The 18,517-nt window shown below is 42.9% G+C and overlaps 1 protein-coding gene across 9 annotated transcripts in view; it reads right to left on the bottom strand.

Moving 5' to 3' along the window:
• DLG2 (discs large MAGUK scaffold protein 2) overlaps nt 1-18,517 on the bottom strand; it is a 1,398,326-nt gene that overhangs the window by 346,151 nt on the left and 1,033,658 nt on the right. For all 9 annotated transcript variants that reach the window (XM_061628927.1, XM_061628928.1, XM_061628929.1 and 6 more), the window contains one exon: nt 779-915. In XM_061628927.1, coding sequence (XP_061484911.1) covers nt 779-915 — 137 coding nt within the window. The remainder of the gene's footprint in view (nt 1-778; nt 916-18,517) is intronic.

Genomic DNA, 18,517 nt, shown 5'->3' with positions numbered 1-18,517 from the left:
ACCCCTGCTATTCCTCTGAGTGATACTAGGGGGGGGATCATCACTGTGGTGCCAACAGACACTAGTGCCGGCCAGTCCCTCCAATGGTGGCCATGAAAGGTATCAAAAAGAATCCTCGCAAAAAATCCACAATGAATGAGAGACTGTTTGCTCTTCCTGCTCAGTTCCTGTTTGGACTGGCTCAGACTCTTCCTACATTGAACATGCTGCCTTAACTATACCTACATTTCCACAGGATGCCAGGACTGGACATTCACTCTCCCACCTGTTCTGAACAGAGGAGAAGTGAAAAGAGCTTCTCTCTGTGAACATGTGGTGATGGCTGATTCAGCAGCCATTTTTCTATTAACAGGGGGATGATGAAGGGACATGCCTGCACCACTTTGTGGTCCTGTTACTTTTTCTGCTCTTTTACATGTGGCAGCCATTATGCCACACCCCACGGTAGCCATTTTGTGTTCTGCCATCCGCCCATGACAGCCATTTTGCAACTGGCAGCCACAACACTTTCTCAAAATTCCAAATATGAGCACTGGCCCCAAAAGGTTGGCAAACCCCTTTTTCCTCTTCATTCTTCAGAAAAGGAGGAAGCTCCATTCCAAGGCTGACCTCCTCCTGTTCTATTCTGCTTTTCAGTGGCCTGAGATAACAGTGCAGTTGGTGTCCAGGGCAAACAGATAGGTGCTAAGTGGTGTGATTGGGTTAACACCTCCCGTTGAAACGAATTGAATTGCCCCAAAACCCATAGGCGCAGAAAGCTTTGATACAAACTTCTCACCATAAGAAGCCTGTCTCCAACTTGCAACCTCCCATCCTTCTGCGCTGCCCCTCCATCGATAATTTTAGTAACATAAATACTGTTGTCTCCAGGGATGTGCTGATTCCCCACACCTCCGGCAATGCTGAATCCTAGACCTAGGGAAGAAAATGGTTGTTGTTGTTGTTATTATTATCATTATTATTATTATTATTTACCTGCCCTTCACCCAGAGGTCCCAGGACAGGTTACAACCATTTAAAACACATAATTAGATCAGTTAAAAACAACCTAAAGAATATCACAGAAAATAGGGTGGGTCCTAAAACCATCCATCTCAGGTGTTGAAGGCCAGGGTAAAGAGGTGCGTCTTTAGCATTTGCTGAAAGTTGTACAGTGAAGTTGCCAGATGCACCTCGGTGGGGAGGGAGTTCAACAGCTTAGGGGCTGCCACAGAGAAGGCCCTCTCCTAGCCCCCCCCCAAAATTCTGAGGGTGGCAGAACTACCAAAAGGGCCTCCTCTGCTGATCTCAGCACCTGAGAGGGAAGGAGGAGGTCTTTCAGATATTTGGGGTTTAAGTTGTTTAGGGCTTTAGACACTAATGTGAGCACCTTGAACTGGGCCTGGAAACAAACTGGCAAACAATGCAGCTGTTTTAAAACAGGGGTTATATGAGTTCTAAAAGGAACCTCTGCCAGTAATCTGGCTGCTGCATTTTGGACCAGTTAATGTTTCCGAGTTGGAGAAGCTTTCTTTAAAGTGGACATAGAACATTGCAAAAGCCAACTGGTTACTGGGTGAGCGTACAGGGAGGTCTGGGGGTTCTGCCGACAAAAGAAAAGATACCCATGTACATGGGTGGGTGCTATGCACTGAGCACATCACTGGTGTTTTCATTTCTTTATTTTTATTATTTGATTTATATCCCGCCCTTCCTCCCAACAGGAGCCCAAGGCGGCATTGGTATGCCTAGTCCTGTGATGTTTGCTCTGATAAGCAGTAGCTCTCTAAGGCAGGAGTAGAGAGGTGAAGACCCGGGAAAAAATGGAGTTGTTTTACGTTCCTTCAAGTCAGTTACAACTTATGGCGACCCTATGAATCAGCGACCTCCAAGAGCATCTGTCATGAACCACCCTGTTCAGAGCTTGTAATTCTGAAAAAAAAGCAATCCCCCCAATTTTCCAGTTTTTTTCTGGGCCTTTACATCTCCAGGCACGAATGGGGAACCTTTGGGCCTCTAGAGCTTGCTGAACTACAACTCCCATCAGCCCCAACAAGCATAGCCAATGGCCACGGATGATGGGAGTTGTAGTCCAGCAACCTCTGGAGGGCCAAAGGTTCCCCACATCTGCTCCAGTGCTCAGACAAAGCTACCTATGTCCTTTAACATGGGAAGGCAATGTATGACTGGACCAAGCATCTTGTAATGGGTGGATGGATCAGTCTATTCTGGTCTGTGTCAGTTCTGTATGTGCTCATTCATACGTGTTCCATCTCATTTCTTCATTCATCTGTTGCTGTTATTTAAATCTTCATTAATTGAAAATGTGTACTTCACTATGTATCTTTGAACATATTTCCGTAAATACATATGCATGTTCTCTCAAAGGACAGATTTCTAACCCCATTTTACCTAAAAATACACATTTTTAATGTGGATTTTGGTACATTTTTTTAGCTGAGAACTGGAGCACAAGAATTAGAGAAGAATGAAATCTGAAGGATAACTGCTTTCTCATTTGTTGATTTACATATAAATCTAGTAGATGCAGATCAGATCAGTTCAGGTAGGAATTTGCAAAGAATGAATTCCGTAAGCCTGAGCACCTCCAGTGAATTACACACTCTCTTCATTATGGTGATGTGAGCAGGGATGGGTAAATCTGTCAATTTCAGTTTCTCTCATTTCCTCATTCATCCATTCTTCAATTCAGTTCTTCACATTTCCACATCAGTTTGCAATGTTTTTAAAAAAAGGTCAGCATGAAAATTCGTAAGTATTTGAATGTGAATTTCTCCTGATGCACACACTGAAAGCAATCATCCCCACTTTAATGCATTTTGTATACTATTTTCACTCATGTATATATTTCCATGCACATTTTACCCTGGTATATGCATTTTTGTACACATTACTTGTCTGCAGAACTGTACTGCAAGAATTCAGGGATGTACGAATTTCAAAGGATGACTGTGTTTCAGTTTACATATTGGACATTCCACTATTATTCCTCTTTAAACAGTCATGGCTTCCCCCAAAGAGTTCCCAGGGAAGAGAGATTGGTTGTTAAACTACTTCGGGAATTGCAGCTCTCTGAGGGGAGTAGGGGTTTCCTAACGACTCTCAGCACTCTTCACAAACTACCTTTCCCATGATTCTTTGGGGGGAAGCCATGACTATTTAAGTGGAATAACAGTGTAATAAATGTATGGTATGAATGTGGCCATTGTTTCAGAAATTGCAAATTAGGTAGGATCTCCTTTAAATGCAAACTGAATCAATTTTCCCCCCTGTCCCTAGGTGAAGCTGCTTTGAAAAATAAAGGATGAGTGGATTCCATAAGTTCTGCTTTGCAATTGTTCTGACATTCCAATATCACTTGGATTCCACTCTAGCAACAAATCTGTATCAGGGATAGTCAGTAACAGATTCAACCTTACAATAGTAACTTTTTTCAGACAAAGCAAAATCCCCTATTTATGCTCCCTGTGCCAATTTTTTTTGGGGGGGTTAAAAGGTAACACCACACACAGACACATACGTGCATGCGTGCATACACAGAAACTTTTCCTGGCTTTTAAAAGTATAAAAACAGCATTTTCCAGTTTTTGTTTTAAATTGTGCAATGAAAAAGAAAACATGTTAAGATTTTGGCTTCTTTTGGAGGGGGTTCTTTTCATTTTAAAATGTATTTGATGTTTAAGTTTGGAAAATAAAGACAGGGGATCACAATTCCAGCCTCCCAATCCCCCAGGTGCAAAATTCCAGATATGTACCTCTGGAAGAATACTGGATTCTGGTATTTTGATTTCGTTTCTGGTAACAATAACTGTCAAAAGGACAGGTCAAAATCTGGAGTAGAATTCTGCAAAATCAGATCCCTTAAGCCTCCCTAGTCTAATTTTTTTTAAAAAGGTCCTATTCCACACAAGCAATCACTTCCACATCAGGCAAAGGGAGCTATTGGTTCATAGACAATATTACTCTTATCCATGAAAATGGCTATTTTCAGTTCCATCAGCAGGGGACAGGAGAAGTAATAGCAGATTTTGTGCCACATAATTTTTATTTGACGGTTAGAAAGAAAGGATGTCATAATATATAGGCTTGATTAAAGATGGCTGTAACCAGCAATATATTATAAGAGAGAGCCCCCTAAACTACTTCTAGAAATCTGTGAGCGTTCTATGAATTATGGCTTCTGCAAGAGGAAAAAGTGAAATGAGCTCCAGCTAGCAGGATGATTAAAATAACGTATCATCTCATTTCCTAGTGCAGATACCAAATTCTTGTCATAATCACACAGAGAAATTTCTCCAGAATTAATGTGCGCACGGTGTTTCCTATTCCTAGTTACAGAGGGCTGGAGCAGCTGAGTGATTTGATGGCACATTCAGAGAAACGTCTGCATTGAGAGACCCTTCAGCTATGACCTCAGTCCTTGGCCTAACACACACTCAAAGCTGCTGCCTCATGGCACAATCCCATCCTTCTGCAAAACCTGCATCCATTAAACTACTGTTCTTCAACCTTGGGTCCCCAAACGTTGTCAGACTACAACTCCCATCAACCTCAGCTAGCTTAGCCAATGGCCAAGGATGATGGGAGTTGTAGTCCAGCAACATCTGGGGATTCAAGGTTGAAGAACAGTGTGTTAGACAACCATGCAGGCACAGCCAAGCACTTGAGCCGTTCCCACCCAACCGGCACCTTGCAGAGAGGGAGAAAGTAGTTCCCAACACACACTGTGGGTTGCATTCAACTAAATCCTACTCAGGGTAGACCCATTGAAATTAATGAACCTAAGTTAGTCATGTCTACTAAATTCAATGAGTCTATTCTGCCTTGGGCTCTTTCAGGAGGAAGGATTGGATATAAATTCAATTAATAATATTAATCATCATCTGAGTAGGCCTCGCATTGAATTCCACTCTATGTGTGCAACTGTGTGAGAGAAGGTTGACAAATTGGGGGAGGGAGGGGATCCAGATGTCAGAAATCCCCTGAATGTGTGAAACCGTACGTTGCTATATTCTGTATGTAAACACATACATTTGTTTTTAAAGCCCTACATGACTTAGGCTCCAAGTATCTGAAAGACCATCTTCTACTCTACAGACTCTCTCAGTTGTTAAGATTGTCAGAGGGGGCCCTCTACATAGTTCCATCACCTTCAGAAGTTTGGTGGGTGGCAGCCTGGGAGAATGAATTCTCTGTGGCAGCCCCTAGGTAGCAGAATTCCCTCCCACAGAAGATGCATCTGACACCTTCATTATGTACTTTTACATCGTATGATGAAGACACACTTCTTTAATTTGGCCGTTGACACTTGATATATATTGTTATGGGACTGAGGGTCGAGAAAGATGATTTCTTTGGGTCCCCTTTAAGCCTGTAACCTTGAATCTGGAAGTAGCATCTGCAGTGGGGGAAAAACGCTTCACTGGTCAGACTAGTTTCCTTTGTTAATGTAATAGTTTAGTCAAGTTAGTCTGTGAGTTAATGGACTTATATTGAATGAACAATCTGCATATGGGATGTGGCCAAGAGAGATCCTGTGGCTACTGGAACCCTTTTCAGAGGAGAAGCCTTCCTCCCCCCATGCTTGAGCCAAGGACAGACTTGTGTTTTTGAGTCCAGAAGCTGGGAACTAGGAAAACACACAGAGAGGCTTGCTCTTTTCACCATGGCTTTGGGGTGCCTCCCTACAAGCCTAGTGGAAAAGCAAGATCTGTTAATGCTGTGAACCCCTCCATCTTAAGCTCAGGTTGTGAATATGTGTAAATAAACCATATATAATAAAGACACCACAGTCTCCATTGACTTTCTTTCTAAGGAAATCAAACCCTGGGTAAGCACAGGGACCCATAAAAGTCTTGCACCACTCGGATACTGGGGAGGTATGCAACAATATATTCTGTTTTTGTGATTGTAATCTTTTAAAACTGATTTTAAGATTGTATTTTTAAATGGTTGTGACACACTCTGGGGCCTCATGGTGAAGGGTAGGTAAGAAACCAAATAATTCAATCAATCAATAATACAAAGTAATGATACTGGGCTCAGAACCAATGGTGAAACAGGGGCCCTAAATATGGTGATTGGAGCCAAAACCAATTTAACAGCCAGGGGAAAGAAATTGTCCAAGGAGGAAATTAATACATGTCCAGGGAAAGCTATCTGAACTGAAGGTGACGAGGCAGAATGATAGAAAGAGATTGTTCAGCATGAGAAGGAGCCAGCCTCTGTATTTCCACTGACTGCTATTTGTTCATTCTAAATTGATAACCATAGGAATCAATTTCTGTCTAACAGGAAAGAGCATCATGACATCCTCATAAGCGGCGGGCAGGCAATATTCCGGCAAGAAACATTTAATTGATAACAGAAATCTGTTGACATAGCAGCCCACGCCATGACCTTGAACATCTCCTACACAGTAGTGTAGTGGCAAATTTAGAAGTGCAGGGTCCCTTCATGATAGTTATGCCACACACCATCTTAGCCGTGCCCCCTTTCTACCTTCCCTCATCTCCCTTGCTCTCCCTGTCATCACTAGTCCACACTCCACTATAGCACACATCCCTAGGAGCCAAACAGCATGAAAGGGGAGGCTACATGTTAGCTACTGTGAAGAGCCTTCTCAGTGGCTGACTCACCTTCTGTCACTCTGATTGGCTCCAATTATCACAAAAGAAAGGACTCTCTCCTTTCATACTGATTGGCTCATACATAGGGACGTGGCTGGGACCCTGCTCCTAAAAAATTTATGGGTCTACAACCACCCATGACCCTGGACGATTACACCCCTGCTCCTACATAGCACATGCTTTTGAACAGGTATTTATCACTCTTTGAGAAACAATAAATAAGCATGCAACTTCCATGGATTCCTTTGGAGAATCATGTACAGCCAATCTGCTGTCTGGATTAGATGGGCATCCCTTTACTCTAAGTCCACTCTAAAGCACAAACAAAAATCAACGGCTGCCACCACCCACTGAGTTGAAGGACAGTAGTTTTCCTGTGAATGAAGGGAGAGAGGTATTAAGGGGGTATTACATGAAACTCTGCAAGCTTCCAACGTCTAACCACTCAGCCCCCTTAAGAAGCCTCTTCTACTCTCTCAGTAACCTTGCTGAGAGGAAGGGATGGGGGCTAAATTTGATTCAGTTCAAAACCGCTAAGAGGTCTTTACATTCAAGCGGTATATACATTTTGTTAAATAAAATGAATAAATGTAAAGCCTAGTCTATCCAATTCACACTTCCTGAAACAATGTGAGAAGCAAAACACGGCTGTCCTTCAAAATTCATACTTATCTGAATTTTGCGATGCAGTTCTGCCAGCAAACAATGTTTACAGAAATGCATGTTTTAAGGAAAAGTGTGCATAAAAATGAATGTATTAATGAAAATAACATGCATCAATCCTAAGAAATTGTCTGCAAAAATGTGTCCATTGGTCAAAGCTTCTGGGAAGAAGGGCTGGATATAAATCTAATAAATAAAGAAATAAAACTACATACAAAAATGTGTTCATTAGGTGAAATTCGCACTAAAATCCTGAATAATTTTCATCAGGATTTTTTTTTTAAAATTTTTTTTGCAGAAATGTGGTGAACTGAATTTTAGATTGGAAAAATTAGAAATGGACAGAAATTGACAGATCCTTCCGTCTCTACCAAGAGACCAATGGCATTATTGTAGGCTGATATAAGTTTTGTTGTTGTTACTAATATACTGTTCTGGCTGGATTGTTTTTACTTCTTTTACTAATTTTGTTTTATCTGCTTTTATAATTGCATGTTATATTGTTGTAACTGCCACTCTGGGACCTTATGGTGAAGGGTGGGTATGAAATCTTACAAATAAAATAAATAATATTTAATGTGTATACCATAGAATACACACATTCGCTTAACTAAAAAGCTAACCCAAATAACATTTTTGTTGTTATGTGTCTTCAAGTCGATTACGACTTATGGTGACCTTACGAATCAGCGACTTCCAAGAGCATCTGTCATGAACCACCCTGTTCAGATCTTGTAAGTTCAGGTCTATGGCTTCCTTTATGGAATCAATCCATCTCTTGTTTAGCCTTCCTCTTTTTCTACTCTCTTCTGTTTTCCCCAGCATTATTGTCATTTCTAGTGAATCATGTCTTCTCATGATGTGTCCAAATTAGGATAACCTCAGTTTCATCATTTTGGCTTCTAGTGACAGTTCTGGTTTAATTTGTTCTAACACCCAATTATTGGTCTTTTCCACAGTCCATGGCATGCGCAAAGCTCCCCTCCAACACCACATTTCAAATGAGTTGATTTTTCTCTTATCCACTTTTTTCACTGTCTACCTTTCACATCCATACATAGAGATCGCAAATACCATGGTCTGAATGATCCTGACTTTGGTGTTCAGCGATACATCTTTGCATTTGAGGACCTTTTCTAGTTCTCTCATAGCTGCCCTCCCCAGTCCTAGCTTTCTTCTGATTTCTTGACTACTGTCTCCATTTTGGTTAATGATTGTGCCAAGGTACTGATAATCCTTGACAAGTTCAATGTCCTCATTGTCAACTGTAAAGTTACACAAATCTTCTGTTGTCATTACTTTAGTCTTCTTGTTTCCCAGCTGCTTTTAACCTTGAAATTATTAGCTGTGGGAGTATGTGATTGTTTTACATTATTTTAAATGGTTTAGATGTTTTTAAATCGTTTTTACCCCCTTCTCTTTTTTTAGAACAACTTGTGGCAATATTAACAGATTACATTCTTGACAATTAGTAATAATCCCCTTACAACTCCAACTATCCCTGGCCATTGGCTGATGGGAGTTGTAATTCAGCAACATCTGAACATGTTCATCCCCACACCTAAATAGTAATAAAATAAGAAAAATTGTGATAATTTGGGCCTCTGATAATTACTATCATCAAATAAGAAGGCCGTTTTCTCCCAGTTTCTAATTTTTCCAGTATTAAGTTCAGTTTGCTGCATCTCTGTATCATTTTGTGCATTTTTGCCCACACAAAGATTCATATGCATTTTCATGCACCTTTCTTCTAGTTTACACATTTTTGTGTGCAATTTTGCCTAATGCACACATTTTTTCAAGCTATTTCCCCTAATATACTGCAAATGTGCACATTACTTTCATGGATTTTTGTGCACATTTTCCGCTAATATATGCATTTTTATATGCATTTTGAATTGGCAAACTGCACTGCAAAATTTGTTGAAATTTGACACATTTCAATGAATAGCTATGTTCTGGTTTGTGTATTGGCTTGGGAAGTATGAATTAATGGGTTGGCATTAAATTGTGAACCACACTGATTTTTCCCTTCACCCAGATATGCAAATCCTTTGAATGGAGCTACTTCTTTAGAAGTCATCCTGGTTTTGAGAGGTTATATCGGGGGGGGGCAAAGATCTGAATCTGAGCTTTACTTTTCTGACTTGGTGCTATCCATTTGCAGAAAGCTCATGAGGACCACTGTGAGGTTTGCCCCACCCCTTCCCTAAATCTCACCCCCTCCAAAAATGATTCCCGACCTTCTCAACTCAGAGTGTTCCATCTCCTGCTACATACCATAAAAGGGCATGACATTTAACTGGACAAATATGTCTCAAATCCTATGTACTGCAGCTACATCCAAAACTGTTTTGTATGCCACGTATTTATTCCTGCCTGCTAAAACACTGTCATTCCTGTTGGAACAATTGCTAAGTTTCTTCCCTTCCAAAATTATCCTGGCTCATCCAAATGACACTTCCAGATTCAGAAGCAGTGTACCTCTATATAATAAATGCAGGAAAGCAAATGGCAGAGGAGGGCTGTTGCCTTCACACCCTGTTTGTGGGCTTCTCAGAGGCGTATGATTGGCCATTGTTGGAAAGAAGATGCTTATCTAGATTGACTAGGTCTGATCCAGCAGGGCTGTTCTTATGGGCTGACATATGAGCCATGGATTGAAGAACTATACCAGATACAGATGGCAAAGCATGAAGTTTTAGAACAAAAAAGTTCTGGGTCATCTGGCTGCCCATGACAAAAGCTGAGCACTGGCCTAGATGGACTATTTGTCTGGCTCAATAAGGCAAAAAACACACACACACAATTACCTTGCAGAATCACACACAATTACCTTGCAGAATTTAGTCCTCTGCTATTTTTTCTGCCTCTGTGCTTATACTCTCTGCATGGGACCATTAGCATAGAGCTCCGATGGGAAATGAACAAAATCAAAGTGCAGGGAACTGCAATTTATTCCAGGTCACTAGACTGATGGCAGCTGTCTCTTTTTCTATTAAGATTGCACTGCATACTCGGTCAAGAGAGTGAGGGATTCATTTACCCTGGCTGGATGAAGAAAAGTGGATCTATAAACCCATATTTGAAATCCATGATCACATAAGCCACACAAGGCAGATTTTTAAAGACCTAGGGTGAAGTACGTGATTGCATGATATCAGATTTAGGCCTGATGGATCTTGAGGTTTGAATAGAGATTATTCAAGATTTTATCTATGCGGAGCTCAAAATGCAAACTCCCCCATCAAAGAGGTTGGGTGCATTTAGTGTTAGGACTAGCCCCCTTCAACCTGGAGTTTTAAGACTGGTTGATCCACACAGAGCATGTAAAGAGCGGTGTCAACAAGCGTCAACCAACAATTTTTTACACATCTAATCCAACAGGACACCATCCATGTGGCCACTGTTCATACTGCAGATTTACTCAAAAGAAAAAATTATTTGCTAATCCCAACACTGGAAAGCACATTTATATCCAAGATTTCTTGACCTGTAACTCTGCAGGAGTCATTTACCTCATTTCCTGCACCTGCAATCAGATTTATGTTGGGAAGACATCGAGACCACTAAAACTTATAATTGGGGAACATCTGTGCAATTTAAGACATCAAAGAATGGGTGCTCCATTGGTTAGACATTTTGTTGAGAAACAACACAAGGCAAATGATGTAACATTTTGGGCCATTGAAAGAGTTGTGGGTAATAACAGACTAATCAGCAGGAGGAAGTTATTTTGGATCATCTCCTTGAAAAGTCTGGTACCTTTAGGGTTAAATGAGGAGTTGGATTTCTCTGAGTTTAAATAATATCAAAACCAAGGGTCTTTATGAAACTTGGCTGACTCACTGTAACCATTGTGCTTGCCAGTCAGTCACTGTAAGTATCAGCCGGACCAGTATCATCTGCAAGCAGTGACTGCACCGCTGAGCTGATTTACACATACCCCATGGATACTATCAGCATTTGAGTTCAGTTTGTGTTTAGTGTGGGCCTGTTCAGAGAATGTGCATTGCTTTACAGAGTAAAGAGAAAAACAGATCTTCACAGGTCAGTACAGGGCCATTCCCTTCTGTTTTCCTGGGGAGGGGCTAAGAGTGTTATGATGAAGCTGTCTTGCCACGGCTAGCACAAAACACTGTCCCTTTTGAGTCACACAGTACAGTTTTTTAAGGTGTCAGTATTATGTCAAAGTTTAAGGATATAATATAATGACAACATTTTAAATTTTTTATTATGTCTTCTAAATGTTTGTAAAATGAGTCATATGGAGTGTGGTCTCTAAAATATTATATTCTGTTTATGTTTAAGACCACAGTGTTATCTCCACTATATTGATTTGAGTCTGTTTTAATGTTTGTAGCTCCTGAAGAAGGACAAGTTCCGAAATGCGTCGAGCTCACAATAAATTTCATCTAGCACCAGAGCTTGTCTCTCTTTCCTGCCCTTTGTTTGGTGCTGTTCCCTTTTGTTTCTGCCTGGAAACAAACAGGCCATCATTTCCTGCCAGGGATCATCAGGCTTATACATAGGAACCTGCCTTGTACTGTCAGGCCATTGGTCCATTTAGCTCAATATTGTCTACACTGACAGGCAGCAGCAGCTCTCTAGGGATTCAGACTGGGGATATTCCCATCCCTACGTGGGACCTTCTGCATGCAGGTCAGATGCTCTGTCATTAAGCTACAGCCCTTCCTATGTGCGTTGCAATTGTACTTGTCAAACTGGTCCATTTAGCGAAGTATTTCTACACTGACTGGCAGCGCTCTCTATGGTTTCGGTCAGGAGACATTTCTAGCCCTACCTGGAGATGCCAGAGATTCAACCTGGGACATTCTGAGCCTTCCCTGGCACAGTGTGGTCTATTCCGATCGGCAATGCCTCCTTTCTAGCCCTACGACCTGAGATCCTTTCAATAGGAATTAATCCTGGAGTCTATAAGTAAAGCATGAGTTTTGACAATGAGCCCAGTGATATGGCCCCTTTCTGTCTTCCAGGCTGCTAATTAGGGATGCACCCTCTCCCCCACCCCACCGCCTATAAGAAACCAGTCATTTCAACTAGGGGAAGAGGAATGCTCCCCAAAGACTGAACTAATCTGGGGGATAAGCAAATGTCAATAAATGTTGCCTTACCTTAAATAGTCTTCCCTCAAGACTGGGGCAGCCAACGTGGTGCCCTCCAGATGTTACTGGACTCCACCTCCCATCAGCCCCAGCCGGCATAGCCAATGATCAGGGACGATGGGAATTAAGAGTGCAGCAACATCTGGAGGGCACCATGCTGGCTACCCTAGCCTTAAAAGATTTTTGTTGTTAAAAAAAGGAAAAAGAAAGGAAGTGAAAAACCCTCGGCCGCTTAACGTTTAAAGTAAGAGGGCAATTACTGACATTCATACACACGCACCTGAAAAGTTTCCAAATATTCCCTCCCCCTCATACCTTCCACAAAAAGTCCTGTAAAATAGGACCATTAATGGTTCTCTCCCTCCTCATTTTATCCTACAACTTTGTGAGGTAGGTTAGGTCCAAGGTCACTCAGTGAGCTTCATGCCAGACTGGGGATTTGAACCCTGATCTTCCAGGGCCTAGTCCAACAGTGTCACCACTCCACCACATGGGAATCCCACTCACTACGCATTCCACCCAGCTATAATTTCAACATATGCTCCACTTAAGCAGGGCCCACTAAAACCTTGCTTTTGGCAAGATTGGTAGCAATTGTACTTGTCCCATTATTCCTGGGAGCATCTTGATTTCATAATAGGGATTGCTTACAAATATCTCATCTGAATTTCTCCCTGAATTCTGCTGAGCATGCACACTTTTCAGTTTATGCCTCCTTCACATGGAGGTTACTCATGTGCATTGGTGCATATATATACACTGATTAAAAACCATGCAAGGAGGAGTCCTGATCCTATCACGCAATGGCTCCCCAATGCTCCTGTATAAAATTATGCATCATGTGGAGAAACTGGAGAGGTTTTTTTTACCAGAACTTGTGGACATCCAATGAAGCTGAATGCTGTATGATTCAGGGAAGGCAAAAGAAAGTGCTTCTTCACACAGCACATGTAAAACTACGGAACTCACTCACACAAGAGGTGATGTCCACCAACCTGGATGGCTTTAAAAGATTAGACAAATTCATGGAGGATAAGGCTATAATTGGCTACTTGTCGAGCCTTCGCTCTCTCTCGACAAGCAGGGAGGGGGAAGGCATGAATTGCAGGCGCCTCCACGGCCAGAAGGCGCGGAAGGTCCAGCTGTTGTTGTGTCTTTTCCAGCCTTGGAGGAAGGGAGTGTGTTAGATGCTCCGCCAATTCCCACGGGTGAACCCTCCCCCTTTCAAGATAGTGCTCAGCCTCCAAACACCCTCTCGGAGCCGTTAGGGGAGGATTCCGAAAGAGCAGTAACTCCCCCTTTGTCCACCCGTAACTTAGAGATGTCTGAGGCTTCTCCACCTTCTACTTCCCTGTCTGTTGATAAGGACCCTGTTTTGTCAGACGAGCCCTTGGAAGTTCGCCCCCCTTCACCTCGCTCTCGACGGCGGGAAAAGCGTACTGGTCAGAGGACAGGGGTATGAAGGAGTGAGAGATTGCGCTCCAAAACTTCCCCTACATAAGTCTGCTGAGTTGGGAGGGGGGTGTTGCGTCAACTCTCTTTTACGTTGCAGAGCAGGTCTAAAGTGTCGTTAGGGAATTATAGTGAGTTATTGTAGGAACTCTATGAAGCGCACTGCTTTTGATGTATCCATCACTCTAATAAAACAAGATTTACTTGCACCAACGTCTCAGCCTCTTGGGTCTGACTCTGGATGGGACACTACTAGCCACAATGGCTATGTTCTTCCTCCATGATCAGAGGCAGTATACCTCCAAATACCAGTTGCTGCGAACTATAAGTGGCAAGAGTGCCTGCTTTTGGCCTTCCAAGAGGCATCTGGTTGGCTAGATGGTTAGATGGGCCTTTGGCCTGATCAAGCAGGGCTCTTCTTAGATAGTATATTCTTATGTTCCTTTTTATGTGCTATTTCAATCATTGCAAGTATGCACTGGTACAGATAGTAGCCTGAAAGGACAAGCAGCAGCAATGCAAATAGTAAACTCTAGCAAAGTTGGCACATGCCAATACTGAAATTAATTTTGGGGGGGGGCAGCTTCCACATTAAATCGGGAGGCAGGCCAACCTTTGGAATAATAATGAAATAGGACGGGGGACACCTGCTCATCCCTATTTCTGGAGGGAACTCCGACAAACACCCAACAACACTGGCCATTCTTGAAATGGAATAAAACACCACAAGATGATGATCAGATGCTACAGGATCGCATTAGCAATGGCATTTGAAAGCAGGCCAAACCTTTCCACATAAAATGAAACATTGCTAATCAAGCCATGCAATGCAGCTAACCTAAAAATCAGATGAACGCCATGTTCAATTAGTCATGGATGTCTGCTGCCAAGGGCACCCTGACAAAACAGAGAATGTGTATTTATATTCCACAGAAGGGGTGTGTGAGGAATTATGATTGAAATCTGAAGGACTGGACTGATGGTTAAAAAGTCGCCTACATCAATTATTGTTGCCAAGGTTTTTTGATGGAAGTGTTTTAAAAGTGGTGTGTGTGGAAATGTCACTTTACAAGGAAGGAAGGAAGGAAGGAAGGAAGGAAGGAAGGAAGGAAGGAAGGAAAGGAGAGAGAGAGAAAGAAATTGACATGATATCTGTTCTTGGAATATGTGCACAGTGTAATGAAAGGCCCAAGATGAGCATTGACCCTTAGGGAAGTCACCAGAAGAACATGCTGTTCTGCCTTCTGTTCAGCCAAGCAACTCTGAACTAAGTTGATAAAATAAAGGCCTCCTTTTTAGCACCCACACACCCAAAATGCGTGTTTTCCAAAGCATCGTGATTTTCTTCTAGGCCATGACGTGGAAAGCCTTGTCTCTGCAGCGTATCAAAACCTTGTGTCTTTTCTCAGAAGATCTTAGGAAGGTTGCTTTATACTCAGCGGAGGCTGGACCATTAGGGTAAGTGGGTCAGCGCCCCACCAACCAGTCTGCCCTCAACTAACCCCCACCTGCTGCCCTTTCCAAGGGCTAGGACCATCCATTTCCTCCTTAGTTATGCCACATCAGCACCATACATTTATGACACCACTTTAACAGTCATAGCTTCCCCCAAAGAATCCTCGGAAGAGTAGTTTGTTCAGGGTGCTGACAGGTAGTCAAACAAGCATGGGGGGGGGGACTGGTCATCCACAATCAGGTCACTCCTCAACAAGATGCTTAAGCTGAAGAGTCAGGCCCTATCTACCTTATATATTTAAAGCAGTATCATACCACTTTAAACAGTCATGGCTTCCCTTAACGAATCCTGGGAACTGTAGATTGTTAATGGTGCTCAGAGTTGTTACGAGACCCTTATTGCCTTCGCAGAGCTACAGTTCCCAGAGTTCCCTGGGAAGAGGAGCTAATTGTTAAACCATTCTGAGAACTGTTGCTCTGTGAGAGCAATAAGAATCTCCTAATAACACGCAGTACTCTTCAAACCAAGCCAACCACTCACTGCTTGTCTGCTGCCTTCCAGAATCAGACAGTCCTTGGAAGATGCTGTGCAGCCAACAAGGCTAACTTTAGTTGCCTTTGGCCTTGGCCAAGGGCAGAAGATGTGGAGCTTGTCATCCAGGTTATCTTGGTGTGGATGGCCAAGACACACCTCTCTGCCATACCACTTGGATTTAAATCTATTGATTTTATTGTAAACATTCTAAAGCCGCTTTCCCAAAGCTCAAAGTGATCTGAGGTGGCAAAGTTTGTACATGGAAGCAGGGAAAGGGGGGAACTTTTGTTTTGATCTGAGGTTCACTTCAAATTTACCATTCCCCCCCCCTACTCTTATGTGACTAAGGGCCCATCTAGACATTTGGGAAGTTAGTGAACCATATCTCCCAGCACTTTTCTTTAATTTCTTTTCTTTAGGATATTATAGAGTTGGAAAAGGTTCAGAAGAGGGCAACCAGAATGATCAAGGGGATGGAGCGACTCCCTTACGAGGAAAGGTTGCAGCATTTGGGGCTTTTTAGTTTAGAGAAAAGGCGGGTCAGAGGAGACATGATAGAAGTGTATAAAATTATGCATGGCATTGAGAAAGTGGATAGAGAAAAGTTCTTCTCCCTCTCTCATAATACTAGAACTCGTGGACATTCAAAGAAGCTGAATGTTGGCAGATTCAGGACAGACAAAAGGAAGTACTTCTTTACTCAGCGCATAGTTAAACTATGGAATTTGCTCCCACAAGATGCAGTAATGGCCACCAGCTTGGACGGCTTTAAAAGAAGATTAGACAAATTCATGGAGGACAGGGCTATCAATGGCTACTAGCCATGATGGCTGTGCTCTGCCACCCTAGTCAGAGGCAGCATGCTTCTGAAAACCAGTTGCCGGAAGCCTCAGGAGGGGAGAGTGTTCTTGCACTCGGGTCCTGCTTGTGGGCTTCCCCCAGGCACCTGGTTGGCCACTGTGAGAACAGGATGCTGGACTAGATGGGCCACTGGCCTGATCCAGCAGGCTCTTCTTATGTTCTTATGTTCTTAATTAACAAGCAGCGCAATATGGCTGCTTTGAAGTTTGGGGAAGCAGTGCTGGAGGAGGGAGAAACCTTCCTCCTCCGCCCCATGACTTCTTCCTGATCAAAATTCCTGATCAACAAATGGAACCTTGGGCCTTATATTACCAGTTTGTGGTAAGATGGAGGCGGGCTTTTTCACTGGTAGCACCAGTGTCCTCCCTGCTGAAATATGACAGCCTCTGTCAATACTGACATTCCACTGGCTCTTGAAGACACAGCTGTTTAGACTAGCATTCCCCTGATCTCAGGAACACAGGAGGCTATCTTATTCAGAGTAAGACCATTGATTCATCTAGCTCAATATTGTCTACACCGGCTGGCAGTGGCTCTCCAGGGTTTCAGGCAGGGTTCTCTCCCACCCCCAGGGATTGAACCCAGGATTTTCTTGCTTGGGATATTCTACCACTGAGCTACGGCCCTTCTCCTCGCCTAAACCTCCTGTTTCAATTGTTTTAATTTCTGTTTAAACTCTTTTCATTGCTGTGCAATTTTAAGGTTGTCTCTTTTTTTAGCCTTAGAGTTTTAAAGCTAGGCCTGTTTTCCTGAATTTTGAGGAAGTAACAGGGAAAAGTAAAGCGTGTGGCAGTTTTGCTAAATGTATTCATCTAGGAGGTTCAGGGGACGTGGCTCCGAAGCAGCTTGTAGTACATTTCATTTCATTCTGGGTGTTTATTTTAATATTTTGATGAAATTGTTTTCCTGCGTATTTTAATTGTGTGTGCCCATATTTTTAAAACAGGTTTAATACTTGAAATCTGCTTAGAAGCCATTTTGGCCAGTAAGCAGCATATACTACTACTACTGTTAGCACTAGTATGGTGTAGCAGTTAAAAATGTAGGGCTGAGACTGGGGAGACACAGATTAAAATCCCAACTCAGCTATAAATAGGTCCAGCTCCAGCAGGTAGCCAGATAGGGCCCAGGCCCAAGGGCCGCTGAGTTTCAGATGAGTCTGGGAGGGTGGAGCTCCCTCTCCACGATCCACGCCAACATCGGGTTGCACGGAGTTATTTGTGGCACATATCAACCCCTTACCCCAGATTACCGCAAATCATGCACTGTGACCCAATGCTGGTGCAGATCACAGCGCTCCACCCACCCAGACAACACCCTGACGCAGCCAGTGCAGGCTCAAATAAGTCCAACCACCCCACCTCCAGTAAATGCAAAGGCGAGTGCAGGCAGTGTGCTAGATCGTTGGTGTGACAACACGGGAAGTGGGGTGGCCAGGCCTATTTAAGCCCATGCTGGTTGCATGGGAGGGGGGGATTGGTGCCTGAGGGCCCCCTCATGCCTGGCACCAGTCCTGGCTATAAAAAGTACATCATGATCTTGAGGCAGTCAGCCTGTAACAGAGACGAACCAAAATCCCTTGTCCGCTATAGTCAGACTTTGTCATTTCACTCAGCAAGGTGAGAAGGTTCTCATTGCCCATAAGCGTCCATGCCAGCCCTCACGTAGGCAGAGCATTTTGTATCATGGCACACAGAGTGTCTGGGAGGGAAGGAAGAAGCCACTTACACCTTTTGAAGTCCTAAAACCTCCTGCCAAAAAAATACAAAATGATGTTTGCAGTGTGTCTCATTGGA

The sequence above is a fragment of the Rhineura floridana genome, chromosome 5 (genome assembly GCF_030035675.1).
Source record: "Rhineura floridana isolate rRhiFlo1 chromosome 5, rRhiFlo1.hap2, whole genome shotgun sequence".
Classification (NCBI taxonomy): Eukaryota; Metazoa; Chordata; class Lepidosauria; order Squamata; family Rhineuridae; genus Rhineura; species Rhineura floridana.
This window is presented reverse-complemented; position numbering and strand designations above follow the sequence as displayed.